The sequence below is a fragment of the Lycium ferocissimum genome, chromosome 11 (genome assembly GCF_029784015.1).
Source record: "Lycium ferocissimum isolate CSIRO_LF1 chromosome 11, AGI_CSIRO_Lferr_CH_V1, whole genome shotgun sequence".
Classification (NCBI taxonomy): domain Eukaryota; kingdom Viridiplantae; phylum Streptophyta; class Magnoliopsida; order Solanales; family Solanaceae; genus Lycium; species Lycium ferocissimum.
Window position 1 is genome coordinate 52,684,281 of NC_081352.1, and position 13,648 is coordinate 52,697,928.

The window sequence follows — 13,648 nt, forward strand, 5'->3', positions numbered from 1 at the left end:
CGTCTTCTTTAAATTAACTCGGGCTAGCTTAGCTCACCTGGAGAATTTGTGAAATCACAGAGTTCTAAAATGTCAGATTTACAACGTTAGCAAGTGTTTAGTTAATAGGTCAGACAGTAAGATACATTTGAAGTATCGGTACTGATTTGCTGATGTTGTAAATAGAGATCAATCGTGAGGCAAATTTTCTTGTCACCTTGCCCGTTTTCATGGCACAGGTCTCTTGCAAGTTGCAACCCTAAGGCAAAAACTGCTTTATTTTTTTCTCGAAGAACAGTGAAAGATTTATAACAAATTCAGGCAGCTGTTCCTCCCTCAACAACAACCATACCCCAAAAAGAATACTTTATTCAATAAAGGTCAAGCAAGCACATAAGGGAACGTAGAAACGATAAAATCCAATAAGTAGCGCTCTATCTAAAAGTGTCAAAAGTAGGTGATTGCACAAATTCAACAATATTGGCATTCAAGTGAGACTGTTCAATGGTTACCAGTCTTCTTCTCAAGTCTTAAAACATTTACTGATGCTTAAGAATTACACATCCAGTGTTTAAAACGTTGCCACCTAAGAAGGCTCTATAAATTCAGTTTCAGAATTCTGTCATCTCTTCGACCCAAAATCATTTGATAACTTCTCAAAATTCTGCTCTTTCTGCTTAAATAAAGATTTGAGTTCAAGAACCAATATCAGTATATTACTATTGGTAAGCACAGAATGACATAATCAAGGAATTTCATAATGCTCTAGTAGTGGCACTTGGCTTGACCTATTTTAAGATCTGCCACTGCACAAGACTCACCACTGACTTTTCATGCCAAGCAGAGCAATCTACCGTGCGAAGAAAATCAGTCTCTGTTTCTTCCTCTTCCTTCATCATTTTTTACCTTTTTTCTGAGGGAAGAGTGGGTGGGGCACTCAAGGTTGTGTTTACCAATCATTTACCAGATTTCTGGTTTCTCTTACAACTTTGCACTAGGCGGTAGTACCACCTTGCAACATGGGCTACAAACAAAAGGATGTTCATATATAAACTTCAAATGGAAAACTGTAGATTCAAGAATGAGACAACTGATGTTGAAACTAGAAGTATGCACCTAAATGAAAAGGGAGTGCGTTGTCCATGTAACTGGAAGCCGTCACATCTTCCATGAAGCTATCCTGAAATCTCCACTACTTTTTCTCATTAGTCTTCTTCTTGAGTGACCCACTTAGTGCAGCTTTTGTTTTCGTCCACTCTTTCATTGAAGCAGCACTCCTCATGAAAGAACAAGTTTCACTGTAATTAGGATCTCCTAAAATTGCTTGTTTTGGTGAAGATAGGGGTTCCTTTTCGGGAGTTGAAGCACAGGCTTCATTCTTCTTTTTTCCTTTCTGCTGATAGTTGTCCAACACTGGAAGATCTTGACTGAAAGGAACATTCTTCTGCTCCCCTACAATGACACTCGCACTGCAAGTTACAAGGGCACTAAAGGCATCGGCTTTGGTCCCTTCATGAGATGTAGAAACATCTTGGAAATCACATTTATCCGTGCTGTTAGATTTTTGTGCTTTTCCAGTCTCCCCCATCACTGGCAACTCTGGTTCTGGATTACTTCGACCATACAAAATTTGCGAAATGCTGAACGAATTTCTGGCGGTATCACTAACCAATTGTGTCCAAGAAGATTGTTTTCGCCATGCAGCACCTCTGGCATAAATATCTACAGGGCCATCTAAATTGTCAATTGGATCTTCAGCAATTTTATCCAGCTGTTCATGCTGATCTGATACTTTCTCATCTTTTGATAATTCATCTTCAGATTCAACTTTATCCTCTTCATGCTGATCTGAGACTTTCTCATCTTCTGATACTTCATCTTCAGATTCAACATTATCCAGCTCTTCATGCTGATCTGATACTTCATCTTCAGATTCAAAATTATCCAGCTCTTCATGCTGATCAGATACTTTCTCATCTTCTGATACTTCATCTTCAGATTCAACTTTATCCAGCTCTTCATGCTGATCAGATACTTTCTCATCTTTTGATACTTCATCTTTTTTGTCAGTGAAGTAGGATTCACTAACACCTTTAGGGCCAGACTGCATCTCTTTACCAGGAATAGCACTTGGCAAAATATCCAATAAACTGAATGTAGCACCACTACTCGCACTAACGAGATCTTTCCATGGAGACTTCTTTGGGAATTTGGCACTTCTATTTGATGGTTGGCTACCTGGTTTGACTTCTGCAGGACACACATCTGTTCTATCACAAGTAAGAGCATTCAGATTCTGCTTTGCTTCAGGTAGCAAAGTATGTCCCTCACCATCATCATCTGAAGGTGCTTTTCGCTTTCTGTTTGAAGACATCTTCCTTCCTTGCTTTTCTTTATCTGTAGCAAGTCGTGATTCCTTGGATAGCGAATTCTGAGCGCACGACACACACAAAAAGGAACAAGAAAACTAAGATACTAATAACTTGTTCAAGAAGAGCGGGGAAAAGCAAAGTAGAACATAACAGAATAGGAACCTGAAGAGCTGCGATTGCTTCCTGGGTTGGATCTTTGAACATAGTGTTTTTATCATTTGCACCAGCCACTACATTGATAATAAGGTTATCATCATCGTCATCCATTTCTTGATCGACAAAATCCTCATTAACCTGAGTAGCTGCCATTGCTTCCTGGATTGGATCCTTTACCATAGTGGTTCTTTCACTTGCACCAGCCACCACATTGAGAGTGAGGTTATCATCATCTCCGGTTACTTGGTTGACTAGATTCTTTTCATTCTGCAAATGATCAACTGTACCATTTGAGTTTCGAGCTTCCTTAGATAATTTAAAATCCCTAGGAGCTTGCTCAGAGTAGTTCTCCCTCTCAAAAATTCTGTTCAACACTGAATTCATAATGTTCAGCTCTTTCTCGTCCATTCCACCATCCTTTGATCCATAATTGCAAAGTGATTTTTGATTGGTTGTATAAGGAGGACCAGAGTGCTCTTCACAATCACAAAAATGGGTGGGTAATGAAGGAACTTCCACTCGCTGAAAACTGTATTTGTGCTTGCCAGTTCCTCTAAGAGGCACTGATTTTATCTGCACAAAGAGATTCCAGATGCATGATTCTTGACATAACAAAGAACAATAGGCCTTATTAAGCGAGATAGCATTCAAATGTAAAGCATGCAGTCACCTTCCATACATAATCCAAGAATAATTGTATCCAGGGAAGCATGTCACAGCCAAGCACAGGGAAAGAAGGCTTTACCTTTCCTAATTTTGGGAAGTAAATCCGAATCTGCGTTTCATCCAACTTCCAGTTTTTCTTCTGACTTTTCAGGGAGTTCGTCATTTCAGCTGCAGTAACAGGAGGATGGGTTGAAGTAGTGGCAAGTGTAGCATCTTCTTCCCACTCACGTTTCAAACGAAGAAAAAAGTGTTCCTTTGCCTTCTCTATTCTAAGCCTCCCACCTTTCCACATACATCCGTTATACTGCAGATCAAATTGGATAAGCACCGATAAGCATCAAGGTAATACATGGTGCTAAGCATCAAGGTAATACATTTGTGTAGAGTGTTTGTTATTGTTGTAATTTCAACGTGCTAATAAAAATTACACATAGGGAAACCCTTATACAATAGCCAACAGGAGGCACTAGAAAGTAGAGAGACTTATGTTTGGACAAAGAAAATATAGTTCACTAAAGGTGAGTCAAACAAAAGCAAATCATTTCTATGATGAAGCTATACCTAATGGCTGTTTCAGAATAGGCGGAATGATCTCTAAGCCTTTTCTCAGTTGTACACAACATTTCAAGGATCATTTTACAATATTCGCTGGACATAAAAGTAAATGGCAATTGATAGCTGTGGGTGCGCACAGGTAGGGGGTATTAGCTAGTCATAAATAGTGAAAATGAAACAATAATTTACATATTGTTAAATGTGTATGGTATGCAGCAGAATAAAATTGAGGAGCAACGCAGCAGAAATATTTACATCCTTAAAGAAAATATTTTTCAATATTACAGACAGCTAAATACTGTAAAATAGGAATACTTCTTCAAACAAGAACCTTAGTTTTGCCTTTCTCATTATCATAATAAGTTCACTTTTCAATAACTTTTATTTTTTTGATAAATCAGGTTACTTGTCCAATCATTGAGCCTACTTATCTTCAAAAAGAGAAAAAGTCTACCTATCTTCTAAAGAGTATGCAATAGACAACTCAAATCTCCTTATTATCTGGGATATGGGAATTAACTTCACTCCTCAAGTTCTTTTTCTTGTAATTTTTATTGTATTGGTCTTAACATCTTTCTTTAGGGTTTCTTTCAACGCCTTTTTTTTTTTTTTTAATAACTGTGGTGTCCGGACCAACTTGCGCAGCTCGATTATTCCACAGGATACCTGTCACCTCCTACCAACAAGTACCAGGTAACTTTTTCCACAGATGGGGAGAAATCACCTAGTGTTTTTGTCTCTGCTGGGATTTGAGCCTAAGACCTCATGATTCTCAACTCACTTTATTGACCACTAGGTCACACCCTTGGGTAGTTGGGTGCGGATTTCATTCAACGCCTTGCAATTTGTTCTCTTTTTTTGATGAAGTAAGATGTTGTCATTGATATAGGGCAACTGGAAGGTGCCATAATACAGAAGCAAAAGCCAGAGGGCTTTTGAAGCAAAAAACATGTTAGTCTCCATTACATTAAAGCTATACTAGTACCATGGAGCTAACAAAGTCCAAAAAACTGTCAATGCTATTAACAGGAGTAAGAAAATTCCAGCTAAACAAAAAAACTAAGCATTTAGCCTTCAGTGAATGTGTTGGAGTTGATAACCCATCAAAACACCTGCGGTTTCTTTCATTCCACACGACCCAAAAGATGACTGCTGGGATCATTTCCCAGACCTTCTTGATGGTTTTGTCAACTCTCCAAAAAGTCCAGCTAGTGTAAGCCTCCTTAATGGTCCGAGGGAGGTTCCAAGATAAACCAAAAATTGATAAGAACAAATTCCAGATATCAGATGTGACAGGGCAGTGAAGAAGTAGGTGATTGACACTTTCTAAGCTTTGGTGGCATAGATAGCATCTGTTAACTAGTGAGATTTTCCTTTTGCAGAGGTTGTCCTGAGTTAAGGCTGCTTCCTTAAGAGCTGTCCAGGTGAAGCAGGAGACTTTGAGTGGCATTTTTGTTCTCCAAACATACTTCCAGGGCCAATCGTCAAGCACATTATGAGAGCACAAAACATTGTATCCTTCCTTGACTGTGAAATTCTTTTCCTTTGAACTTCCCCATAAGATTCTGTCTGGCTCCTGATCAGTAAAGATAAAAACCTCCAGTGTGGATAGGAGAGCAATCAAAACATTGATCTCCCAGTCATTTAGGTTCCTTCTTAATAAGGGCCTCCAAGTGTTGTCCTCTCTATTTTGAGCAATAGAGGAGTCCTTGTCGCAGGCAATAAGGAATATGCTAGGACAAGAGTCCTTCAGTAATTCATTTCCAATCCACCTATCTTTCCAGAATTTCACATTCAAACCATTGCCCACTTTATAAGACATGTTCTGAAAGAGGGCTTGATGGAAGCTGCTGATATGTTTCCAGGGGCCAACCCCATGTGGAAATGTGCTATCCTTAGGACTCCAATGATTCTGAGCTCCATATTTGGCAATAATTATCTTTTTCCAGTAACCTGCTTCCGGTTGACCATACCTCCACAACCATTTCATTAACAAACTCTGATTATGTAGTTTTAGATTCCTGATGCCTAGTCCACCATTAGCTTTTGGCTGAGTGACTATAGGCCATTTCACCAGAGAGAATTTGTGAGTCTCACTGCTTCCTTCCCATAAGAATCTCCTCCTTAATCTGTTTAATTGTTTTAGGACAGAGACTGGCATAGGAAATAATGACATGATGTAGGTTGGGATGCTGTCAAGCACACTACTAATCAGAGTCAGCCTACCTCCCATAGAGAGGTACTGCATTTGCCATGTTGCAAGCCTTTTCTCCACTCTTTCTATCACACCATTCCATATTCCACTAGACTTGAATTTGGCACCCAGAGGCAGTCCGAGGTAGGTGGTGGGGAAGGAACCAGTTCTGCAACAAAGAATTTCTGCTAATTCATCCAAGTTATGAACCTCGTTGACTGGGAATATAGTACTCTTGAGCATGTTTATGTGCAAGCCTGTTAAAGCTTCATAAAGGAGCAAAATGAGGTTGAGATTGACAACTTGGGATCTTTCAGCACCACAGAATATCAATGTGTCATCTGCATATAGCAGATGTGAGATATTGATTGAGTCATTTGGATTACATCCCACCTGAAAACCTTTAATCCACTGAAGTTCCTTGGCTTTTCCAAGCATTTGAGTGAGACCTTCCATTGCCAGAATGAAAAGAAAAGGGGAAAGAGGATCCCCTTGTCTTAAGCCCTTTCCGGGGGAAAAGAAACCAACCGGACTTCTATTAACCAGCACAGAGTATTTCACAGTTGAAATACAGAATTTTATCCACCTTATCCATCTTTCTCCAAATCCCATCTGTTTTAGGATATCAATGAGGAAGGACCAACTCAATTGGTCAAAAGCTTTTTCAATGTCTAATTTGCATAAAAGACCTGATTCACCACTATTGATTCTCCAGTCAAGAACCTCATTAGCAATCAAGGAAGCATCTGTAATTTGCCTATTCTTGAGGAAAGCACTTTGTTGTTCTGAAATCAGCTTGCTGATGACCCCCTTCAGTCTCTCTGCTAGTGCTTTGGCCACAATCTTGTACACACTTCCTATTAGGCTAATAGGTCTATAGTCCCTGAGCTCTATTGCCCCTTTCTTTTTGGGGATGAGGGCTATGAAAGAAGCATTACAGGACCTCTCCATGTGGCAATTGAGGTGGAAGTGATTGATAGCCCCCATTAAATCTGATTTGATAAAGTTCCACGCTTTCTGGAAAAAAGCAATGGTAAACCCATCAGGCCCTGGCGCCTTATCAGGAGCACAAGAATTTAGTGTTGCCAAAATTTCTGCCTCTTCAAAAGGTAACTCTAGACCCTCGCTCTCCTCTGCTGTTAGTGAGGTCAGATTCTCAAAAGTTGTTGTTGGTCTCCATGGCTCCTTTTCTGTATATAGAGACTGATAGTAATTCAAGATTTCCTCCTTTATTTGATCCTTGTCCTCTATGAGTTCTTGCTCTACCAAGAGTCTGTCAATGCAGTTGTACCTTCTTTGAGAATTTGCAATTCTCTGAAAGTACTTGGTGTTCCTATCCCCTTCTTTAAGCCAAGAGCACCTGGATTTTTGCCTCCAAGATATCTCTTCTGCTAGAGCAATCTGCTGGAGCTCTAGTTTCAGATTAAAAGCTTTGAACTTCTCATCAGCTGTTTGTACTCTCTGGTCAGCTATCTGATCCAATATCTTGAGATCATCCAGAGCCTTGAGTCTTCTATTAGCCAGCACACCATACACATCCCTATTCCATGTTGAGATGTCCTTCTTCAGGAACCTAAGCTTCTGAATAAAAATGAAGTCCGGAGAACCAGAAATAGTATAGGATTGCCACCATTCCTTTACCATTTCCATAAACCCTTCATACTTGAGCCACATGTTTTCAAATTTAAAATAAGAGGGATTTGGTACCCAATCACCACTTTCCAGGACAATTGGTTTGTGGTCTGAGACTACCCTAGGCATTGCTACCTGCTTCACATCTTTGAATGCATCACTCCATTCATTTGAGTATAAGAATCTATCAATTCTTGAGGCTTGATTGTGGTTCTCGCCCCTGGACCAAGTAAATTGAGCTCCATTTAAGGGAGGATCAATTAGTTCCAGCTCCTGAATGATGTTAGAGAAATCACGCATTGCCTTGGACCTCCTAGAGCAGTTAAGTCTTTCACTTTCATATCTGCAAACGTTGTAATCTCCAGTAATTACCCATTGATCCGACCATAAACCTCTGACAGCTGCAAGTTCATGCCAAAATTCAAGTCTTTCAGGGTTTGTATGTGGTCCATACACCCCTGTAAGTGCCCATTTGAAGTCTTCAGTTAAGCTTTCAAATCTGCAAGTGATTGAAAAAACCCCTAGATGAGTAGCTACACAATTCCACAGCCTCCTATCCCACAGTACAATTATTCCCCCTTTGCTCCCGTTAGCCTTGAGTTCAGCCCATGAAGCCCATTTGCTTCCCCAAATTTGACTAGACAAATAATTATTCCAACCCCCAATTTTGGTCTCCTGTAGGCAAACAAAATCAACTCTCCAGTTTCGAATTAGAGACTCCACTGTTCTCCTTTTATTCCTGTCATTGAGGCCCTGCACATTCCAGCTAAGGATTTTAACCTTCATCTGGAAGAAGAGTTTTGAAACCTGCCCCTACCCTTTCTTTCATTGTTGTCCTGAAGCCCCCATGCCAATTTTTTAAGTTCTGATTCCCCTTTACTCCTCCCCTTTTTTTGACTTGCACTGCTCCTAGCCTCTTGCTGTTGTGCCAATAATTGAGCCTTTCGTCTCTCCTCCATCCTTAGAATAATATCAAAGATGTCGTGTTCAAATCCTGCCGCATTGACCCCAAATGCTTTGAAAGCTTTGACCATCATAATTTTTGTCCATCTCGATGTTTCTATCACTGTAGGCTTGTCCACCACTGGCATGCAATGGTCTACTCTATCGTACCATGGAAGGGGAAGAAAATCATTGAAAGAGTTCAAAGAGAGGTCTGATTCCAAATCAGATTCGACCTGGTGTGGCATGCATGATGTCTGCTCTGAATTATCATCCGCATCGGAGGGCTCTCCTCTTTCTTCAGTACTCATGACGCTGTTCGCATACAGTTCTGCTGCCAAAGGGTCGAAGGAATTTTGATGCTCAAAGGGGGAGCACCTCTGTATACATGGGTCGGCTGTATTCCCCTTTGCTTTCCAATAGGAAGTAAAATTAGGTCTTTTCCTTTGCCTTTTCTGATGTGGGCCTTTTGAGTAGTAACCATTAAATGAGCCCAATACCCCTTTTCCTTTAAAATTTTGGGCTTGGGCTTTTACTTTGGTTATATGTTTTGCTGGCTCATTAAACCTCAAGCTCATGCCCCTCACATGACTCTTGTCTGCAAATGTAGGGCCCCTCCCTTTTCTGCCAGCTGTAGCAGCACGTGAATTCTCTGGAAAATCTGATATCTCTGATTGCCCACAGTGACCACTGGGTATTGGCTTGGACCGGTACTCCGAGATAATTGCAATTTCAAATTTCAAACCTCCAAGAACAACTCCAATTCTTGCCGGAATCTCTGTTCCGGTGTTTCTGATGCATATTCGAGCCCATAAAAGGTGATTCCTGTTTTTCGTATCTTCATCTTCTCCAATGTAACCACCGCACAGATCCCCGATGGATTTGAAAGTTGTCGATGTCCATGCATTGAGAGGAACTCCAAAAGCTTTTACCCATATATTTTCCGGCCTATTGGACTCTGAGATTGTGCCAAAATCCGTAGTCCACCATTGAAGGGCAAGGTGTCTCCCTTTCCAGAACCAGTCCCCTGCTATTATTCTCATCGCCTCATGCCTAGATGGAAATTCAAAGAGAAAACAATTATGATCCACGGGGGTTACTCTGAGTCCAGCGCTGATCTTCCACCTACTCAAAAACCATTTCTGAATGATTTCAGAGTTGGGGCTGATGTTGAAAGGATCGTTGAAGACGCCAATCAGGCACCTGGAGAGGGGGTGCTCTGCTTCACCCACCTTTGGAGATGTGAATGTCGACTTTTCCGGCCATTTTCCAATTTTTGCAGCATCGTAAAAGGTTTTCTTCAAAGGAGAAGGTGGGCGGAATGGTCCATTGATGTTGGGGCTTCCCAAGAATCGAAGGATTTTGTCTGCAATATCTACCCAGCCGATGTTGTACTTCACCTCCGGAATAATCACCGCTGATTTCCTTTCGCCTTGCCACACTTCCAGTCTTACAAATCTACCATAGATGTTGTAATTTTGATAAACCCTGTAAAGAAATTGTTGCTCAGTTCTTCCCCATCTTCTGTAGAGATCCCCTGTTCCCTTTGATGCTTGCTTCATAGCATTGCAAATCCATCTTAAGTTCTTTTCATCGACATTAATTCTGCTAGTGAAGCGACTACTCCTTTCGATGAGAGAATACCAACTGATCTGAGAGTCCCCTATGCTAATTAATTCAAAAGATTTATCCCCTGATATAAAAAAAGTTTGTTTCCCCATAGATTGAAAGAAAAAAAAACAGTAATTCGAACAGGTGAGGAAGAAAGAAAAAAGAGGAGAGAGAGAAGAAAGGGAGGTTTTGATAGAGATAGAGAGAGGAGGAGAGAGAAGGGGTGTTTTCCGGTGATCAGAAGGATCACCGGAGTGAAAAGCACCGACCAAAGAGACCTTCTAGGTCATTGCCTTGGGAAAAGTGTCTGGGAGCTTTTTTTCTCTTTATGACGGTAAATAATATTTTCATACGCCTTGCAATTTGTTCTCATCAGGAACCTCTATCCTCGGTATAGAGCAAGAAAAAAGGGGAAGTTGATGCAAGTAAACAAGTCCTTGAATCATCGAGTACACTATTGCCACTGATCATGGCAACATCACCGATCTTTGGCGCTCTGCATTTCTAGATATTGGAGTTCACTATGGAGAATAGCTGATGCAGTAAACGAGATTCGGTCTTCAGCTTCTTTTATTCAAGAAACAAATGGTAGTATTTCCAAAGCGGTGAACAAGACAACAATATTTTTTTCCAGTAAGAGAGCTAAAACTAACGATGTGACAATGTCAAAGTACATAGTTTTGACTTGTTCTTAGGCTACCATTGACCGGCTTCGTGAGACCATTTCAGTCTACCCATTCAGGCATTCTCATTCAATGTCAATGCTACCTTCTTTTTCTTCACCAATATTCCTTTTGGCAACCCAAAACTCTCAAGCAAAGTCTGTCATTGGATATGGGAGTCCCGTGTGGAAGGGATCTCACTCATACCATACAAAGACCTTTTTTTACAAGGAAGGAAAGAACACGTGGTTCACATACTGGGAGACAGGGACAAGGGCAAGCCCTTTTGATTACATTCCTAATCCCAAATGTGGACAGCTAAGTGTGCCAGTTCACTAAGAAGATAAAAAATAAAAAGGATCGAACTTCCTACTCATTATTCAGAGGTGAACCATAAAACACAAAAAGCTGTGGTATCTTATGATGTGCCTAATATTATTCTATCACTATACCAGGGATGCCAATGGAGTATTGTAACATCTCCAGTTTGTTCATCCAACCCACCCCGCCTTTATAGTCACGACAACTGTCAAAGCCTCAAAGGCAGTCAAGAAGAAATGTATAGTTCCAAATTCCATAATGTCACTTCGGGAGTGGATTTTAGAAGAAAAGACTTCTTTCACTTTCTGCAAATTGATTATGTTATCCTAATACCAGAGAGACACGTTCACAGAATATGATACTAATGGTTACAAGGCAAACAGATGGCCACCACAGAGAAACAACATACAGTAATGTCTTGCAGCCCGAAGGGAAGGGTGTGATCAATACCTAACGAGATGATGCATTCACTGACAAGAGTTGGGCTGCTTGCTTCACAAAAGCTCTAAAATATACTAGCATTCCTACATTCACTCCTACCCTTTGTTATGCATAGGGCATTCTTTCGCCCTAATTTCCATACATTGCTCTCTTCTCTCTCTCTCAACAAGTAGCTAACAAGTTAGGAATCTTTATCCTGGTTCTTATCCTCCTCCCACCACAGTACCGGCTACCGTTTTCTTTGTTATTCATTTTTTATCCTAGACTAGAAATACCACTAATTTTTCTTTTCTTTTTTTTTTTTTTTTTTTTTTTTTTTTTTGATAACCATGGTGTCCGAGCCAACTTGAGCGCACCTCGACTAATTCCACAAATACCCGCTACTGACTCTGTCCACCAAGGCTTAGACAGATGAGAAGAAATCACCTACTCCCTCCGTCCCAATGTATATGACACTCTTTCATTTTTAGTCAATCCCAAAAAGAAAGACACCTTTCTATATTTAGCAATAATATAATTCTCAAATTTCGATTTTACCCTTAATGGAATGATTTCTAGCCGCAAAAATTTCTTTGACTTGATTTAAATCATAAAATTCAAGAGTTTTCCTTTTTTTTTCTTCTTAAACTTCGTACCACCCTCATATAAATTGGTACGGAGAGAGTAGTATTTTTGTCTCCGCTGAAATTTGAACCTGAGACCTCATGTTTCTTCTTCAACTTCATTGACCACTAAGCCAGTATATTCACGCTATTTGCACCAACTCTTGTATTTATGCAACGAAAACAGGCAATTTACCATATAGCTGGGTTCTATGAAAATAGTTACTAAAAATGCATTACCAGCAAGCAAATAAGGGAAATTTTCAAAAATATTACGCCATGTAGCCCATTATACAACATTATACCTGAGGGGAAAGCATTATACTTAATGTATCAACATTGTATAATAGTGTATAAAAGGTGTTTATACATAAATATAAGCTAAATCAAGATAACAAACTCAAATTATGGGCTACAAGGCGTCAATATTTTCAAAAATAGACATAGAGCGTAAAATTATGCAGAGTCAAAGCGATATAGAGAAATATTTATACCGTGCTGAAAAGCTTGGGTAGAGATTTTTCCGAAGAAGGAAGTAAATCCAAGTAAGCAAAGCTGCGTCCTTTAGTTCTCACAATATCCATAGATTCCACTTTTCCGAGTTGTGGTGTTGAAAATGTCTTTTTCAAATCATCAGCCGTCACACTTTCGCCTAAACCACCAATATATATCCTTACTGTATTCGCCATTGATGTATCGCATCCTTCAACCTTCGCCATATCTGCCGGCGCCGCCATGTGTAACGCAATCAAGCCCTCGTCTGAAACCTAATACACTTTGCACACACTGGACTAGTAGAGTTTGTCAGGTGAATCATAAAACGATAAAAATGAAGAAAATGTCCCTTATGTTTGGGAATTGGTCTTAAAGGATCCTTTGGATATATGTACATGCACAGATTTAGTTTGAAGAAATTGCACGGTTTGCCCTTCAAATGTGGGCTGGTCTTTAATTTTTGTCCTTGTGCTCGTTTTTTAAGGGTGCGGCATAACTTGTGAGATATTATGAAGGGAAAATTTAAATTTATGTCCCGTGAAAAAATTATTTATCTTGAGGGATAAAAATTAAAGACCGGCATAAATTAGGGGTAAAACTTGTAATTGACTTATTTAGTTTTTTATGTTTACTAAAATTGAACACTTTTAACATCTGTTATTACTATGCTATACATGAAGAATTATCTTTGAATTATTAAAAAGCTGTTTATGGGTTACTTTTTTGTTTCACATTATATGTGATCGGTATGATATTTGTAGAACTGTACTTTTAAGTGTATCACAAAAACTTTGCTTGTATTTAATTAGCTAGCAATCAAAAGCAAACTTATTGAAAGCATGTAATTCACGTATATCAATAGCTAGCAATTAGCATTATTTAAGTGTGTTTTTACTTACAAATTTTAGTTAAAATTATTATTTATTATTTAAATAAATAATTTAATTTTAAAACAATATATCTAATCAATTTAGTACTTAAAGTTAGTTGAGACTAAATGAATTTGTATTTGAATTCATT

The 13,648-nt window shown here is 39.4% G+C and overlaps 1 protein-coding gene across 2 annotated transcripts; it reads right to left on the minus strand.

Annotated features, from left to right (window-relative positions):
- Positions 1 to 440: 440 nt before the first annotated feature.
- Positions 441 to 13,030, minus strand: LOC132037013 (protein REPRESSOR OF SILENCING 3). 2 transcript variants are annotated; one of them, XR_009409731.1, is made up of 5 exons: positions 12,628 to 13,030; positions 3,253 to 3,477; positions 2,514 to 3,080; positions 1,096 to 2,410; positions 441 to 1,003 (listed from the first exon to the last, which is right to left on the minus strand). XR_009409731.1 is itself a non-coding variant. In XM_059427445.1 (4 exons), the coding sequence occupies exons 1-4, from the start codon at positions 12,868 to 12,870 to the stop codon at positions 1,172 to 1,174; spliced, it is 2,274 nt and encodes a 757-aa protein (XP_059283428.1). In that variant the 5' UTR covers positions 12,871 to 13,030; the 3' UTR covers positions 441 to 1,171. The 2 variants fall into 2 exon arrangements, 1 of the variants encoding a protein (XP_059283428.1); XM_059427445.1 differs by having other exon boundaries at positions 441 to 2,410.
- Positions 13,031 to 13,648: the final 618 nt, after the last annotated feature.